This window comes from Temnothorax americanus, unplaced genomic scaffold (assembly GCF_048541705.1).
Source record: "Temnothorax americanus isolate GAGA-0224 unplaced genomic scaffold, ASM4854170v1 Scaffold36, whole genome shotgun sequence".
In the NCBI taxonomy this organism is placed as follows: domain Eukaryota; kingdom Metazoa; phylum Arthropoda; class Insecta; order Hymenoptera; family Formicidae; genus Temnothorax; species Temnothorax americanus.
In genome coordinates this window covers 1,681,733-1,700,000 of record NW_027509505.1, presented here as the reverse complement: position 1 = coordinate 1,700,000, position 18,268 = coordinate 1,681,733, and the positions used below count along the sequence as shown (strand labels likewise).

At 37.6% G+C, this 18,268-nt stretch overlaps 2 protein-coding genes across 5 annotated transcripts in view; one reads left to right on the top strand and one right to left on the bottom strand.

Annotated features, from left to right (window-relative positions):
• Nucleotides 1–9,150, bottom strand: part of Crb (cell polarity complex component crumbs) — a 35,976-nt gene extending 26,826 nt beyond the window's left edge. For both annotated transcript variants that reach the window (XM_077414130.1, XM_077414131.1), the window contains exons 1-2: nt 9,030–9,150; nt 6,595–7,086 (exon numbers count right to left, since the gene is read on the bottom strand). In XM_077414130.1, coding sequence (XP_077270256.1) covers nt 6,595–6,619 — 25 coding nt within the window. In that variant the 5' untranslated portion in view covers nt 6,620–7,086; nt 9,030–9,150. The remainder of the gene's footprint in view (nt 1–6,594; nt 7,087–9,029) is intronic.
• Nucleotides 8,488–18,043, top strand: LOC143901698 (serine/threonine-protein kinase zyg-8). 3 transcript variants are annotated; one of them, XM_077414132.1, is made up of 6 exons: nt 8,488–8,829; nt 9,929–10,975; nt 11,247–11,424; nt 11,553–11,846; nt 12,101–12,343; nt 13,021–18,043. In XM_077414132.1, the coding sequence occupies exons 2-6, from the start codon at nt 9,930–9,932 to the stop codon at nt 14,611–14,613; spliced, it is 3,354 nt and encodes a 1,117-aa protein (XP_077270258.1). In that variant the 5' UTR covers nt 8,488–8,829; nt 9,929; the 3' UTR covers nt 14,614–18,043. The 3 variants fall into 3 exon arrangements, with proteins under 3 accessions (XP_077270258.1, XP_077270260.1, XP_077270259.1); XM_077414134.1 differs by having other exon boundaries at nt 8,489–8,829; nt 13,024–18,043; XM_077414133.1 differs by lacking the exon at nt 8,488–8,829 and adding an exon at nt 9,157–9,288.
• The last annotated feature ends 225 nt before the right edge of the window (nt 18,044–18,268 follow it).

Below are 18,268 nucleotides of genomic sequence, written 5' to 3'. Positions count from 1 at the left end.
TGATTCCTTAACGTTTAACACCGCAATATATTTCGATTTTATGATTCATAAAAGCTGTATGACTGTGTGTTCTGTTCGATGCTCTCCGAACGCGGGATAAAGCTGAAGTATATAACTTTGCGAAACTTTGGGAGTCAATTATTGATCAGCTTATTTGAAAAAGGGAAGAGAAGAAGGATCAATTCTACATGCTCGATAATATATTTTACATATAATAAAATAATAAAAGATAATTGCTTTTTAAATAAAAACGCTGGCGCTGCTTCCAATATAATTTTGGCCATTTTCTATTTGTTTATCTATTACAACACGTAATTAATCCTCAATTTAAACTTCCGCATAGGCAAAGTCGTCTCGAGATTCTTCAAAGAAAACTCTTGAAATTTAATATAAATTTCCCGCAACAGTTTGTGTATTGGGGGGCAGGAGTATTATTTTTCAAATCTCACTCAAACTATTTTCAGCGCGTAAGTTTTTCGGAAAAAATGTAAAGCAATACGCGCAAAAAAAAACATTATTTTAGTTTGGAGTTTTATCTGGTTTAAACATTTTTTTATTTCACGTTCGTATTTTAAGGTTCGTGGAAACGTTATAAATGTTGAAAAATATTTCTAGTTTACTTCGTTCGCGTGACGGAAATATCGAAGTACGAAAGAATTATCGCGCGCGGATTGCACTTGGCCGTCAATGCGATGATTCAGCTGTGTTATGATACATGCGATATATTTGCGGAAGAGATGGCTTTCTGAATATTTATAGATTGTTGCCTTACCGTCACAAAAAAGAAGAAACTCATGTTCTATAACTTCAAACATCTTGTCTGCACAAGATATATAAACATTGTAATATTTTATATAACTATAAGAAAATAACGAGAGGCAACAAGTTCTCTCATTAAAATATATAATTATACTTATCAGTTCATGGAGAATCGGCGAAGTGAAATTATCAAACCCCTAGTTTTTTGTTAATTCATTCATCAAAGATAACAAGACTAATTAACTAATCAATGCATGCTCCTTTGAGAGTGTTATCTCGACGGTAAATGTATTTTTCGTTGCTTCATTTGAGAGTTTAAGTATGTGAGATTCGAGTGGGGGCTGAAAGAGGGTCTGTTAATTGTCAAAATTAGGCACTCGAATGAGTTTTCGGGACCTGTGAAATATCTTTCTTTGTAAAAATACTGGGCTCTAGGGGTTCTGGCGTCATTCGCAGAGGCCATGTGCCCCTTCTTACAACTGTCTTCACAAAATTCCATTCTTTATACATATTTTCCCTAAAGCTAAAGAAAACATTTCGCGGCAGGATCAAACGTTTTTTATTTCTATCTTTCATCATCCATTTTCTAAAGGTACATTTTCTTGGAAAATTCATTTTAATTAAAAGTCGTCTTGTTTATAATAATTGTTAATTTGTAAATAATATATATTCTTAGACTCAAAAAATAATATTCAGAATCTATAATAGTTTTAGAATGTATGTATTTTCAAATCATACATTCGGAAAACATACAGAAATCACAAACACCAAATATTAACAATTAAGAATTGTTTTCTGGTGCGAAGTGTGAAATAATTGCGCGTTTTATTTGAATTCAATGACGAGCCGAAAGACACATCGGAATTTATTTTTCGCATTCGAATTTCGCGCGAGTGAACGGAGCGTAATATTACGCCACGCTGAGCCGGTTCTGTAATTTAACGCCGGTATCGTGCACACTCGTGCGGATGCAACTTTCATTCGATTCGCTGCGTTTTTCCGCTGTGACATCCCGTGAGCGCGCTTTCGCGGTCAGTTGTATAGAAACATTCTGTTTTTTTTTTTTATAGAGAATCTCATTTATCGAAATTTTTCGATGTTTGCATTGTAAAAATCGTGAAGAAAAAAATATATAAACATAATTGAAAAAATATATATGTATAAGGAGAAAATATACGCATATGCAATAATCCAAAATTATTCCTTGATTCACGCGTGTTTGTCAATAAAAAGAATCCATATCGTTGAAGAAAAAAAACCTGTATCGTACATTCTGGTTACGTTGTGTAAAACCTATTATTATTATACAAAACCTGCAATAATGACGCAAAAAACATTCCGCATCGAATATTTTGCAATCGTATCAGAAGTTCCTTTATATCGGACACGAACGATATAAATTCGTGTAAAAGCTTTCAGAGCTCTCTCGTGCCCGCAAAGTCCTCTTAAAAACGTGAAATGCGATAAAAACATAGAGTTACAAGTACGCTCATAGCAGAAACGAGTTTAATACCATGCACTCGAAATATTTTTCGCCCGCAGCGAATTATCCGCAAAATTATTCGCGATGCCTCGTCGCGTCGAGTGCTGGCTCGATATAAATTGACAGGCGACACGTGGAACAATTGCGTCACATATACGCGCACACGCCTCCGCTCTCGAGCGAGATGACGTTCCGTTAAATGCTTTTTCAGAGAGGAAACGACGTCTGTTCGCGAAACTATTGACCTCTTCTCTTCTAGCGTGGTTATATCGATATCGTGTCGCGTACAACAATGCCTGAAAACTTGGTCTCTGACTAATAATAAGCGTACGATGCCCTCTTTCAAAAGTTTGCTATTCCAGTATCTCGTAAAGTTTCGAATTACTTCAAATTATCATTCAAAACCGAAGATTTCTTAGAAATTTTGAATATCTTGAAAGCTTGAGAAAGGAGAATCTTTCCTTATAAGTATAGGTATCTATTAAAATATATCTGTAAAAAAGACGTGTTTAAAATCTTTAATATAATATAATTATTATGTATACACTCGTGCGAGATAGAGAGTTTAATTAAAATGCAACAACAAAATCCTAAAAGAGTTCGTTTAACCAAATTTAATTTTAGCGAGTATTTTTGTAAAGGCATCTTCTAGGCAAGATATGTATGCATCAATATTGTTATGCAAATATGCGTTGTTACCCGTTGTAAACCATCATTTCCCTATTGTCGTCGTTTTCAATCAAATCAATTTATTTTGAGAAATTTAACGATATCGATATCGCAGACTCCGCAGTTCGTTGCTTCGCTCAAACGTCTCGATATTGTTCGAAAAATTGAGATGACTCATAGGGATACTTTTTATACACACACACAGGTGGTCGCTTATCTAAACTCGCGTCAGCTTTCGTATTTCCATACAAAAAGAGTGCTCAGCTACGGCACGATCGCGAAGCGCACAGAAATTCCTGGAACGATAAGCCGTTTGTCCGTCCCGGTCTAGAGCATCTTTCACGGAGCGGACAAAGGACATTTTCCCGAGTTTGACGGGCCTTTACAGTTTTGGAAAGTTGGACACAGTTGCAGACAACGTCTGTGACGAAAAGTTAGAGAACATCAAGATCCGCCACCCGTTCAAGATGCGTTACAAAATGTAATATATTTTTGTAATTTAATAATTAAGATTTTGTATTATATATTTTCTCGAGATGCGCAAGAAAGCAGCTCATATATATAAAATAAAATTAATTTTTAAATAGAGATATGTAATCTCCTCATCTCGGAGACAGAAGGTAAACGTTATAAAAAAAATCTGTAAAGTTAAGCGAAAAAAGATTACAAAATGTAACAAAGTTATTTATTTCTGGACATTTTTGCGAGAGTCGATGGTCGATCTTTGCCGTATAGTTTGTAAATTTGCGTAGTACTCGTTTTCTGATAATTGTCGTCTGTGAGAACGACAATTACACGGGTCATCGTAGTGACTCTCTCGGGTCGGTCACTGATCCACGCCGGTGATCCCGAAGAGGTAAAAGTTTATACCGTTACGAAAGAGCGCCTCCTTGTGCGCGGTCAATGCGCGGCGCGCTTTTACGTGACCGGAAAGGTGCGCGTAAAAGCGGAAGCTCGCTCGCAGATAGATAACCAGCCTATAAATTATTCCAGCTTTTATTCTTCTCGGGACGAGAAAAACGTCTCATTTGCAATTGCATACCTTCGCAAGAATTTTATGTATCGTGGAAAATGGGCATTTTTCTTTCTTTCCTCTTTCTCTTCTGATCCAAATCGAAATTCCAACTCGAGGAAAAACCATTCCATTGTCGACGGCACGAAAAAATGTTCAGATGTTCCAAACGTTGAAACACAGCACAGTACCTGAATATTTGTTTGTTTCAGAACTGTGTTGCTATTAAAATGAAGGACTTACCGAATTCTACAAAAATCTTTATAGATTCTATATATATTTCTCTTAATAATGTAAATTAAAAAACATTTTACGTACAGTTGTAGGAGAACTATATGTATCTTATAAATCATAAAACGCGCGAAGCTGGAATAATAAATCAAAATCTAATATAAAAAAAATAGAAGAAAATCAGGCATGCCAAACGTGAGGACACATCCGTTTTCCCACGCAATAATAATATCATTAAGATTTTTATCGGTATGATTACATCACTTTTCTAAGGATCAGGTATAGTATAATTGTGTCGACGGATTTAATTATTTTGTTTTTACAGTTTAATTAAAATCCTAATAGTTGGTAAATTCAGAAATGTTCGTTATCACAACTCGTATGCGTGCACGTGCAATCCAATATTTTTTACAACTTACAATAAAAAGATGTCGAATACATTGGAGTCAAAAACATTATTCCCGAATACACGCATTATGCCCGATTATACAATGGTTATTATTATATAATAATACAAATAATAAAATTAAATTATCATCTCTTCTAAAAAGATTAAGAATCGAGTAGCGAAAAGACTTATTAACTTAAGCCACTTTTGCTTTCGACCGTTGAATCGTTCTACTTTTTGCAAATGCATTTCGAAGGTTCGTTGCACCAAGCGATATCGATTAATACCGCATCGCACGCAATCAGAATTTTTCATTGTCACATACGATACAACGGAAGAGAACGTCAACTGGTTTATCACGCTCGTTAGAAAATTCCATAATTCACGCAACGTTATAATATAATTCTCTCATTTGGCACTGCTATAATTCCTTTGCCACACAAATGCAAATTATTCCCTTTGAACGCAATCCTCAAATAATAAATTATTAAACGACAACGCTCGAAAAATTTAATTAGAGAATGTTTTTGTATTATGGAAAATTAAATAAATTTCAAATAATTGGAATATGTCTCAAAATTAATTTTAATAAAATTCAAAATTTATAAGACATAATTGTTTTATAAGAATTAACATTGCGCGATTGAAGAGAAGGTTCAGTATTATCAAAATTCAATCATAAGGAGTCAAGGGAGCTGATTTTACTCGTTCTGGGATCTGGTATTGAACTCACCTGCGGGAGATTTCAATAGATTCAGCTTCGTCTCGTTAGCGAATCACGCGATGCTCCCAGAGAACCAAGCGATATGACATATATCTAACAAAATAAGTAAATCTAGTCGAACAAACTCTCAAAACAGCAAAATAGATGGCCGATAATCTGCGAACTTCGAGATGCAAAAAGGTGGTACAAAATACGTAGACTATGAGAGAGAGAAAGAGGGAGACAGAGAGAGAAAAGTAAAATTTCAGTTCTTATAGAGTATCTATCCTTTCTTAAAACTTTTTAAGCTTTGTCTAATCCTTTTTAATTCTATATAATCTTTTTTCCATATTTTTTAACTATGCTACAATATGTATTTTTTTTTAGAAAAATATTTGTTTCACAAATCTATATAGTTTTCCGGATGATATCTTTGGCAGTGGCATTTTTCTATCAATTATTATTTTGCAACGCGATAAACTATTTTTATACAATGTCGATTACCAGAGACTCTTTGTTAATTATAACAATCAAAATTCCAGACTCCCTTGGAGCGTAACGATATGCTTTTCTCATAACGGTACCTCAGGTAGACGGTTAGGTAGGTATGCGGAATGTTTCGAGGGTGAATTTTTCCTGCACCTGTCACAATTGTCTGAATTGTCCCACGGCCCTGAATTTATTCACAAATTACCTAGCAAAACAATCGCACAGTCTCGATATTTTGACTTGCGAGGATTTTTCATTGGATTATTTAAAAATTCGTAAAAAGAGTTTCGTCTCTCTGGAACCAACAATAAGCGTAAAAATTCCTCGATCCTATATCTAAATGCAATGCTTCCTAACATCCAGGGTTAATCAATTAATTATATGTACGGTATGTACATTATATAATAATTTTATATAACGCATGTATCTATACACACAAACATATATATATTGTACACTTTTATTATTATTTTATTCAGTTTAATTTAAAAAATAATAATAAGATAATATAGACGTGTATCTCGCTTTGTCTTGATTCACTATAGCTCGATTATCGATTCAGGATCCCTCGTATAAGCGTCAGCGTAGATCATCGCTTATACCGCGATTATATTCAGGATCCACAATTCGGTGAACGCTGCATCTTGTTCCGCTAGTTATATTCGCGATGGAAGATTTAACATTCGGGGATCAACGATCGCGGATCGACGTAAATTAAAACGATTTCAACGATTTCGCGTCAGGGCCACTCAGGGCCTCGGCCCGCGACGCGACGCGACGCGACGCGACGCTCGCACGGTTGCACGGAGCGATGGCGACCGCAACCGCGGTCTTAACACGGGGAGACCTGCCTGACTCACCTGCCACGACGTGTCGCGCCCGCATTTTCCGGCTCCTTCTTCTCTCGTCTCGTTTCACCCTTTCACGCACTCAACATTCTGCCACTCTTGCTCCTCTTGCCTGTGTTTTTCCCGCTCGCACTTTTTTCCTCGCGCGCCGTGAAAAAATAAATTTCCGCTCCGAGGTACGTTCTCCACTTTTTCACCTCCACACCCGCGCGCCCGCCAGCTGCGACCTCCTTCGACCGACGAGTGACGACGAACGCTCCTCGCCAGTCGCCGAACGAGACTGCGAGCTCGGAGCAGTCGGAGCTGCGAGCAGCGCGAGCTGACGGCTGACGCGGCGAGACGGTGGCGGAGGCGGAGAACGAGAACGCCGCCACCTCGACCACTTCGCTCGACGGAGTCGACCTGCGTCCTGCGTCCTGCGTCGGGCCCCTCTCCTTCTCGGTCATCGTTGCAACGTAGTATGCGAGTTACCTGGTGACCACGGTTACCTGCCTATTCGTTTACCTGGCGCGCCAGGTACGAACAAAGAAACCAAAGAGTGATTCTTTTAGCCAAGGATTAGCGATATCATTTCGTTGATTTCAATTTGCGATAATAAATTTGCTGTAAATTTTTGCGTAGATTTGAGAAAAGAAACCCCTTTCTCTCTCAAATCCACGTCGACATTTCCTTATATTCGCGAATAAGCATTTTATTATAAATAAGAATAATAAAATTGCCAGTTGTCGTCAAGGCAATCTAATCACTTTTGTTATTTATTCATCGCGGCGAAGAAAATCTCCTATTCGTTGTATAAATAAGGATCTTAATTTTCACGTATACGCACATATTTAGTATTTATTATAGCGACATTAAGTTGTAAAAACATGCGATTCAACATTTCTTTTTGCGCAAAGATAGCTGCTCTATTTTAAATTGGTTTATCATACATACGATAAATGGATTTTTTAAAAGAATAGATAGAAATAATGAGAACGGTAAAATTAAGAAAAAAATGTTTGATAATTATTTTTATTTGGTTACATATTAAAGATATCACATCTAATGTGAAAAATATACATTTTTTAAATTTAAAATATTAACAATATATATTATCAGGTTTAGATATTATATAATAAAATATCTGAATTATTAGAATAGTTACGAATGAATACCTTTCTAACAAAAATTTGCAAATAATAGAAAAAAAATTTTGATAAATTCAAAAAAATCTAACGGATCTTCTTTCAAATCATCGTTTAAAATAAAGATTATTTAAAAATAAATAACGTCGAATTTTCAAAAAGGACTCAAAGTGACATCTTACTGTTGTCTATCGAGACAACCGATTTTTACCGACGTATCTTCCTTTTGCTAGTAGTTTCGTCTTATTTTATATTATATAAAAAAAATGCGGTAGTGCAACACAATATATATATTATAATATTAATGCGTTGTAAAAATATGAATGCTTGGTTATGAAACACATCTGCATAATATATATAATATAAATCACGAATTTAAAACTGTACCGTATTATAATAAGCTAATTGTTCAGATATTTATTGTGAGTCGGCGATCGAAAATTTTAAATCGACACGGTTATATGTAGATAATGTTAATATTTTTCAATTACTTCCGGGTTCAAGGCCCTGATAATAATCACATATTTACCTAATTGTAAGATTGATAGTCTTTGATATATCTTCATCGGCATCACAGCGTCGACATCGAATTTCGTGAGAAACTATAATATTTAATTGTCGATTCAGCAATAAAAATAATTTGCGACAATCGCAACCTTTCGATTATGAAATTTTGAATTAAGAATATTTTAGCGATTCTCCGGTGTTGAAAATAAAAGTTGCCGAATCCCGTAAGAAACTACAATTCTGTAATAAACTTTTCAAGTTGCAAGTAACAGGTTACAAAATTGAATGTTGAATTTAGTTTGCAGCGCGCATGCGCAAGTACTGGTGCTACCGCACTGCCTAGTGCCTAGTGTTTTGCGGTCGCCGGAGTGCCGGAGTCCGGAGTCGCCGGAGCGCTGCGGCTGCGAAAATGTCAGCTCGCTGGTGGTGAATTGGTGATCAGTGGTGATCATTGGTGATTCACGCTCGGCGCTTGGCGCTCGGCCTGTGCCTGTCTCGCGCGCGCGTCGAACGGCTGGGGCTGGACGGCTGTACGCTGCACGTCCCGTGTCCCGTGTCCCGTGCCACCGAACCGAGACGAAGACGATCGACCACGTTCTGCTCGGACCGCGAGCAGGTGAGCGACAGCGTGGATACACGCGTGTTCGTTAGGCGAATCGCCGCACGCACCGTATACCGGGCGGATCGTCATATTCGTCATTCGTCGACGACGGCGGACGGCGGACGGCGCCCGTTAACGGGCGAGCGAGAGCAGGTTAAGTGCATTCGCACCGCAGCCACGCAGCATCCTATTATATCCCCGTTCATAGTCCATACCTGTCCTCGTGCTAGTCGCGCTCTGATATCAGTCTCTGGCGCGCTGTTCGCGGCAGCTGGTAGCTGGTAGCTGGTAGCGGTTTCACGATCGCCAAATGGAATTCCCGTTCCCGCACCCCGCACTTCCCGCTGCACCTGTCAAGTGCACTTTCTTAAAGCGTGACTCATGCTATTGCCGATGAGGGGGTAAAAAAGGCTCGAATGCCATTCCGGGGGACTGTCTAATTTATCAGCAGCGCGAGCCCGCGATAATCTCCAGGTGACTTTATATTTGTACTGGGATGTGGTGGGGTGGCAGATAAGAGGGCCTGGCTTGGTTTATAATTTCGTTACGTTACGACACGTCTGTAACTGTAAAGTTAGACTGAAAAAGATAATAAATTATTAAAGGGTAATATATTTGTGCATTTCTCTTTCAAATGCGTCACTCTATACGCGACTCCAATTATTAAAATTTATAATTTCATTTAATTTTAGTCATTAGCCAGTATGTATCACGTGTGTAATACACTGAACCATGTTAAAAACAAATTATATTGGAAAATGTTAGATTGTAATCACGTACTTATCGAAACACGAACATTTTCAATTATCCTCCGACAAATTTATTTTCTTACTCTGAACGTATTGTTATGTGACGGTTACCTTTGTTTTCTGTTAATTATATATAAGGTATAAATTATATTAGGAACGTGCCAACGCACATACGTGTGTTGAAAGACTAATTATATATAACGGGTGTAAAATCTATTAGGAACATGTTACGATATGTGATAGACATTAGACGATAGTTTTAATAAAATAAGAGTAGCTAGGACTTTTAATTGTCACACGTCGTTGAAAAATATCAAGTAACATTTGTACGTATTGTTTCATTGATAAGAGTAATTCTCCTCTAGGATGATGGAGGAACCACTGAGCCAAGGTGCCTCGCCGTCCAGCGGTGGCAACTTTTCGGTGGGTGGTGCCAGTGAACTCAATTCGACCACCACGGTCAGTCTAGATGAGAGGATATTGGATATCGCATCGCGACACAGCTTAAATGTCCTTAGAACACCTCCGACCAAAAAAGCCAAGAGGGTTCGATTCTTCCGCAATGGAGATAAATATTATACAGGTGTGGTAATGGCGGTGACGCCTGAAAGATATCGCAGCTTCGATAGTCTCGCGTCCGATCTGACTCGTGCCCTGGTTTCGAGCGTTACCCTGCCGAATGGGGTGCGAACGATATATACCATGGATGGTCACAAGGTACAGAGCGTCAGCGACCTAGAGGACGGCAAGTGCTACGTGGTGTCTGGCCAGGGTGAAATCTTTAAGAAGGTCGAATATTCGGCGTCCAAGGTCCGTCGGGGGAGCTCGCTGTCTGGGCTGCCGCAGTCGCCGGCAGCTAGCAGTGGTGGCGGTGGTACCGGCAGGCAGACCAGCGCCATTCCGTTGTGCGTGAAAGCGCGCATCGTGACGCTGATCCGCCACGGTACCAAGCCACGCAAGGTGGTGCGGTTATTGTTGAACAAACGCAACGCGCCGAGTCTCGAGCACGCGATGGAAGCGATTACGGAGGCGGTAAAACTCGATACTGGGGCGGTGAGGAAGGTGTACGCGTTGTCAGGTCAGCAAGTGACCTCGCTCGAGCAATTCTTTGAGAATGATGACATCTTCGTGGCTTACGGCCCGGAAAAGTCCGTACAGGAAGATTTTGAGCTGGACTTCGAGGAGAGTAAGAGTGTTCAGAGTTTCCGCCGATGTCCGTGGAGTTCCAAGCGACAGAGCGGCCCGATGCCGCGGATGCCGAGAAAGTCTGGCAAGAAGACGCTTACCACGCCGCAAGTCAGGACTCCCAGTCCGTCGTCTTTGATACTGCCGCAGCCTCTGAGATTGCATTACACCGTAGGACACATAATTGGAGACGGAAACTTTGCCGTCGTTAGGCATTGCACTCACAAGTAAGTATTACGAAACACAAAGGACTTTTAAATAGAAATTTTATATGAATTATGGAAACATCGAAACTATAGTTTTGAAGATCGGAAGATGTTGTTTTATAGAAGATAATTGTGCGATATGTAAAAAAAATAATTAGTGAAGTTTTATATTAAAAAAAATATAATTAACGTGCAAAATGTAACGCGATATTGTAATTTATTTAACCAGAGATGGCCTTTAGTTTGTTTGTTCAAAAAATCTGATACGAAACATTAAAATTTAATATTTTAGATCTAGCGGAGCTGAATACGCTATAAAAATTGTGGATAAGTACAAGTGTCAAGGAAAGGAGACAATGCTAGCCAGCGAGGTAGCGATACTAAGACAAGTTTGCCATCCCAATATAATCAGTTTGATTGCGGAACAAGATACTGCCGATCAGCTATTTTTAATTATGGAACTAGTTAAGGTACGCCATCGAAATTGAAAGAAACGTAATAGTGCTGAAAAAAAAAATCAAAACGATACATTTGTAATTTAATTTATAATGTAAAATTTAATTGCGAAGATGTAGTAATTGAAACGATATTACCTCAGGGTGGAGATTTATTCGATGCAATCGCAGTAGCGACGAAATTCTCCGAGGCAGAAGCGAGTGTGATGATCAGTCACTTGACTTCCGCCTTGGCTTACTTACATTCGCGTCATATCGTACATCGCGACGTTAAGCCAGAGAATCTTTTAGTTGAGATGGATGGCAGTCACGTTAGGTGTTTGAAACTAGGTGATTTTGGACTCGCGCAGGTAGTGCGAGAACCTTTATACACGGTGTGTGGTACACCTACTTATGTGGCACCGGAAATTCTCGCCGAAACCGGATATGGTTTAAAGGTATATTGATTTATTATAGCGAATGTAGCAAATAAGTATAGCAAGTAAAGTTGTTATAAAAATTAATTAGTTTTTTGGAACACATTTCTCACATGTACTTTTAAAGAAAATATATTTTTAAAGGCAAAAATATAAGAATTTTTAATATTAATCTATAAAGACATGAAAAATATATTTAGATTATATATAAATATGTCTTAAAAAAAAAATTTCTGTCATAACTCTTATGTATATATAAATATATTGTTTTTTAGATTGATGTATGGGCGGCCGGAGTAATTCTGTATATTCTCTTGTGCGGCTTTCCACCATTCGTATCGTTAGATAACGAACAGGAAGAATTATTTGAGCGTATTCTGAGCGGTCAATATGAATTTACATCGCCGTATTGGGACACGATATCGGATTCCGCAAAGCAGCTTATCTCGAACATGTTGCAGGCACTGCCAGAACTTCGCTTCAGCGCGGAGGACGTGTTAGATCATCCGTGGCTCGCGGTAACTATCACTGACATACGACATTGTTATTGTACCTCACGAGTTAGAGAAATCACCGCGTTGCCGCACCAGCATGGCTTAAAACCCCTTTCTCACTCTCTCACGGTAACCGAAGATGAATTTATCAGGTGGTTCTCGGCTACGCGACACATTCGCTATTGCATTTATTATTTTAGGCACGATTCCTTCAGCTCCTTTTAGTTCGTCACGCCACACTACACAGGAAAAGAGTTCAGAGCGGGTTTATAAATGTAACATTTGGAATTTCAACAATAAGTTTTGTCAACGAAATCATCTCGAGTTTTGAATTTATTTAATTTTATTGTTACTTAATTCATAAATAATTTTATATTTATATAGTTTCGGGAAAAGAGTCAAAAACATAAACAGCTCTAGACTATAGAATTTATTTTATAAATTACAAAAAAAGATTACGTATTATAAATATTCTTCTGTAAATGTAATTTATTTAAGAAATAATAATTCGTTATGATCTTTTACTTTACACGCTGAACAAAATGTCTATGTTATGAGCGTGGTGTGATCAGAAACCTAGTTTGCCTCCTTCACGCTTTGTCGGCTTTATTTCGAACACAACACTAAGAAAGCTTTTGTAGTGGTTTGCTGTATCTGTAGCAGTGCTTTTTCTTTTCTTTTGTCCCGCCTCTGTATATCAGCAGAGCTTTCTAGGAGGCGAGCAGACCGCAACAGCAACTGCTGCCGACGCACCGGCGGAGCAATACTGGAATCAGCAGCGTAAGCCGATAAGATTGGCTACCTTTGAGTTCGACTTCAAGAAGCAGCGCAGTCAACGACAGGATGACGATACCAGAACAAGAGCTGAGTGGAAAAATGATATTGTTGATCGTTGCGACGCACAGGAGTTCATCAATACCCAGAGAAAATCGGATGAGCGAAATCGTGATGAAATTGATTTTGCCAACGGCAATAGCAACGAAAATGATTTAACGTTTCTTAGTTCCGACTGTCTGAAAGACATCAATAGTCTGAGTCGATCAATGCACGATCTAATAGATAATCTAAACTGTAACAGAAGGCCGCGACGTCGTCTCGAATCGCAAAGCGCTACTTCGTCGCTTAACAGCATTCCAGAGAATTTAAATACGTGCAATTGTCGCAGCACGTCACCGGTTTATTGCAGCAAAATCGCCGAGAAGATAGTCACGGATTCTAGGAATCATCGAGGCGATCAGAAAAATGGAAACTCGGTAAAAGAACCAAGATATTTTCACTCGAATTGTGAAACGCCGAAGTCGGCGAATAAATCCATCGTCAAGAATCGGCAAAATATATGTAACCAAAAGAACTTGTACGAGATGAGTCGTGAAAGGAGATTCGACAGCGATGACTTTCGCAACAGCAACGCGACTGCGTCGACATCGAGCGACAGTCTGACGGGCGATAGTTCGACCGGCAATGACATCGAGACTTCTGACAGCTTTGTAAACATTCAATTCGCGCGATTGGCACGTGGCCAAAAATCGAGCTCGACGCAAAGCATGGAATCGACTGATAGTTTCGAGAATGTGAGTTTTCGGTACACGAACCGGAACGACTGTCTCAAGGATCATTCATCACAGATATCTTCCAAGCTCACGAATAATCAGGATCAGAATACATCTGCTACGAAGATACTGCAAACCCGAATAGCTGTGCTGAATACATTAAGATCACCTAAATCGAACAATCAGCTCGACAAAAAGAACTGCAATAGCCCGTTTAGTAGGGTTCAAGAAATGGGTAAATGCGCAAAGAACGAGCCAGTGAAGCTACGACAGGAAAGATACATTAATAGGAAGATTCAGACAGATCCCAGAAATGCCAAGAGCAAGAGATACAGTTGCTTTTCTTCATGCGCAACGAAGAGATCGCCCGAGGAAGTCAGCGGCGGCGGCGGCAGCGGTGATAAAGTCACAACGCGGAAGTTTAGCTCGACGGATGAGTTACGCGACGAAACGAGACAGAAGTCAGCAACGCGGACAAAACGGTTTAGCTTGTATTACACACCGCAGCCGTTGAGGAAGACATACGAGAGTGAAGCGAAGACCGGGAGGATCACGTACAAGTCGACGGGTCGCACCCAGCGATCTGAGGTGAACAAGGGAAGGGACGAAGAGGAGGTGGAAAAAGTAGATAGGAGCCGGAGATCAGTGATCGACGCCTCGACGATTGCTAGCAGGGGCAAATCCAACAGGCAAAATGTTCACGTGAAAACAAGCGGCGTACCGAACACGACCAGGACGAAGTGATAACGAGTAGCGTAGAGTCGTGGTGATTCGCCAAAGGTGTGTGGACGCTGACTTACGACTAGTTCGCGCCAGAGCGATGAAATCCAAAGTTCAAACGCTTTAAAAATGGGGCAATTGTGGTATTGGTATTGTTCAAAGTCATTAAGTTGATTGACACTCTTGTACAGCGATTGAAAAAGCGAGCTTCATCGAAGTTGAGAACTATTTTCTTAATGACTGTGTACACGCGAGAAAAGTTTCGCGTCGCTTTAAATTTTATTAAATTGAAATTACGAAGGGCTAAATAGAATGACACTAAACATTTTGCGATGGTAGAAACGATCTCATAATCCTTAGATTTTGAACTTTCAGATTTAGATTGACAGTAGTGACAGTGTTAACGAAAAGCTACAATAATCGATAATTTCTATTTTTTCTGAAAGTTTTCAGGTCATTAATTACAATAAAAATAAAAAATGAAATTTAAAACGATGGGTTAGAAAGTTATAATATTTCTTTAAGGCATTTTACCGACAAAATAGTATTGGGAAATAATTGTACGGGTGTTAAAAAAAGTACAGTTATAATACTTTTCACTGATGCCATTCAAAAAGAAATCCTCGAATCTTGTAGATAATCCAACACAGATTAGTGTGAAATGGTGTAAAACTTTTTTTTAAATTTACGTATATTTCCATACAGTTTTTAATACTGTTGAAAAATTGAATAGCTGAAAAAGACCAAAGACAGATATATAATCGCAAAGTGTGTAAAAGATTTTTTTAAAGAATAAAACTGGATTTAAATTCATATCTGCAAAAATTAATTACCAGTATTAACTTCTAGAGTTAATCTGGAGGACTTGCTGGTTATTAAAATCCCGGTTGCAATTCGTCCTTTTTTAGATATTATCCTTTTAGTTAGAGTAAGAATAATATATAATTAATCTTGCGTGATAGAGAGTGCTAATCGATGATGACGTAACCAGTCCTTAATCGTCCGGGAGGATGACTATGTCAACAGCACTGAGATAGTAGTAGATCGATAGCGAATGATGACGATGACGGAGATTGAAGCGGACGAGTTTGGAATTAAGAACAAAACATGCCAAATGCATTTAAGTAGGTTATTTTATATCGGATGTCTACGTAAGTCTAGTTATAGATAAAACGCAAATAGACGGAGTATTCAATCAATCCTTTCGGTTTTATGACGCGAAAAAGGCTTTAACATATGTGATGTGTGTTAACGTAAAAATTAATTTTGGCGACTTTTAGCTTATTTATATACTTATTGATATTTGAACGTCTCTTTTAAACTAAAGGAAATTTGTCTTAAGAAAAAATACGATTTTAAGATAAAAGTTACACCGAGTAGTTTCTCGAAGAGTGCAATGTATGATCGAAAGGGTTAAGGTAAAAAATAATAACTAGGAGGATAAAGCTTCATTTTCGAGCGATTAGCGATTAGCGATTAGCGATTAGCAATTGGTATTTAATAACGTAAGAATTTTCGCAACGGAAGACAAAGGGCGACGAATTGGGCGATTTTGGGATGCTGGATAAGCGTAGTGCACATTGAATTTATTCAAGGAAAAGCGAGAAGATAATTATTTTTGTAAAGGAACCGCGTCGTATTAGCAATAAGATACGCCACTGGAAAAAATTGACGAACGAGTGCATGCGCTGCAGAAAAAGAAAGATGACTATTACTAAAATTATTTTTGTAGGTGTTGATAAAGTGAAGGCAAGAATTGTCAGTGTCGTCTTTATCAAAATGGAAAATCAGGAAAATATTCTTTCACATAACTGATTTTATCAAATGAGTAAAGAATGTTGAAAGAGGACGTTTTGTAAAGGAACAAAAAATTATTTTTATAATAAGTCAGTTTCAAGTGTATGCAATTTTTTATTTAAAATTACTTATTTTAAACGAAGGGGGAGAGAGAGAGAGAGAGAGAGAGAGAGAGAGAGATTGCCTTTTTTACGTTATATATTTTAAATTGTGGGATATATACTTATGGAATTTTCCGTTTTGATTCTGCATAGAAGTAATTCAGGACACAAAAGTGTCTTTTAATTTAAAACAATATTGGAATTTTTATATAAATATACATATAAAAAGTAGAAAATATATGCATATGTAAAATTTGCAACTTTTGGAACTCGGAAATTTCAAAAATAACGAAAGGGTGAGGTTTTTGAGATTTGATCAAGTCTTGACTCAACTTTATCAATTGTGAAAATTATCAGAATCATAACATCGCACTCTTTGTCGCTCGATCATTGCCAATTTGTGGTCTCACTTTTGCTGCAGCGATTCCCGACGATTTTTGTATCGCGCTCGTGTGACGTCTATCGACAAATTGTGTACATAATTGTAATGACGTGTGTGTAAGGCTTGATTACTCGTAAAATGATAAAAATAACGTCGTTACTGTGATTCGTTCGCTCGTCATTCATTTATTCGCGTTTTCTAGCGCGGAATCCCGACTTTTAGAATTTTGTTAATAAACGGTAATAATTATCTACTTTTTTTCGTTTTTCGTTCTTGTTTCGTTGTATTGTTCTTAATATCTTAATAAGCATGTCGATCTGCGCGCAATTTATGATAGTTCATAGGTTTTAAACGTGATTTACGCCAAAAATTAAAGATGCATATATTGCGACTTTAACTATTTATATTATATATTATTATTATATTATATTATACATATATATATATATACATATATTAGAGATATGATATTCGTATAAAAGCAAATCTCTTATCGTGCAACTCTATTCTCCAAATTTAACCGTATATTAGCTATATCTGTTTAGTTTGCGATTTGCAGGTATAGAATTAAAAGAAAGCTACAACACCTCACGCCAATGTGTCTTGCAACGTTACGTTCATGTTTATTTTCCCAAAATACGCATTGTACAAATATGGTTAATAAAACAATCTAGCAATTTTTGAAATTATTGATAAAATATGTTCCGCTGAGTTCCGATCAAGGACACGATTAAAATCGGAAAATAGCGAAACGTATTTAAATTTGACGACATAAAATATAATTAATATGTTATTATTAATATTATTTGAGTACGCGCGTGTAAAATTTTGTTGATTATAATTTTCAATAGAATTCAATCTGAATTATTTAATATTTTGATTCGCCAGGTTTACACAATTACGCGAGTTTTATCTTTGCACTTTTTTTCTAGCGTATATCAGGGAGCGAATAAATTGCAACACGTAGGTGTATTTTTTGTGCAATTAATTACATCGGTGTTGACGCGATGTTTGACGCGGCACTACGGGTTTCCATTTTATTACTGTTTCAGTTATTTGAGATTATTAAGCAACACACATCATTATCATATATAAATGCACCCGCAACTATTCAATGTACTGCCACAAAACTTACACTTATATTGAAAAATATAATTACTAAATTTCACGGTTACTGCATTTCGAGTTTCCATTTCATTTCCATGCTAATGCTCACTTAAAACCATCGAGATAAATATTAACGATAATAATGAAATATTCGCAATTGTTGTTTCCCATTTTATCTATTTATTTAAAATCAAAGACAATTGATTCAGTTTTATTCATCAGTCATACACATGCTCGTGAAATTAAAATTGAATTAAAATTACATAATTTAAGACGTTATTATTCGATTATT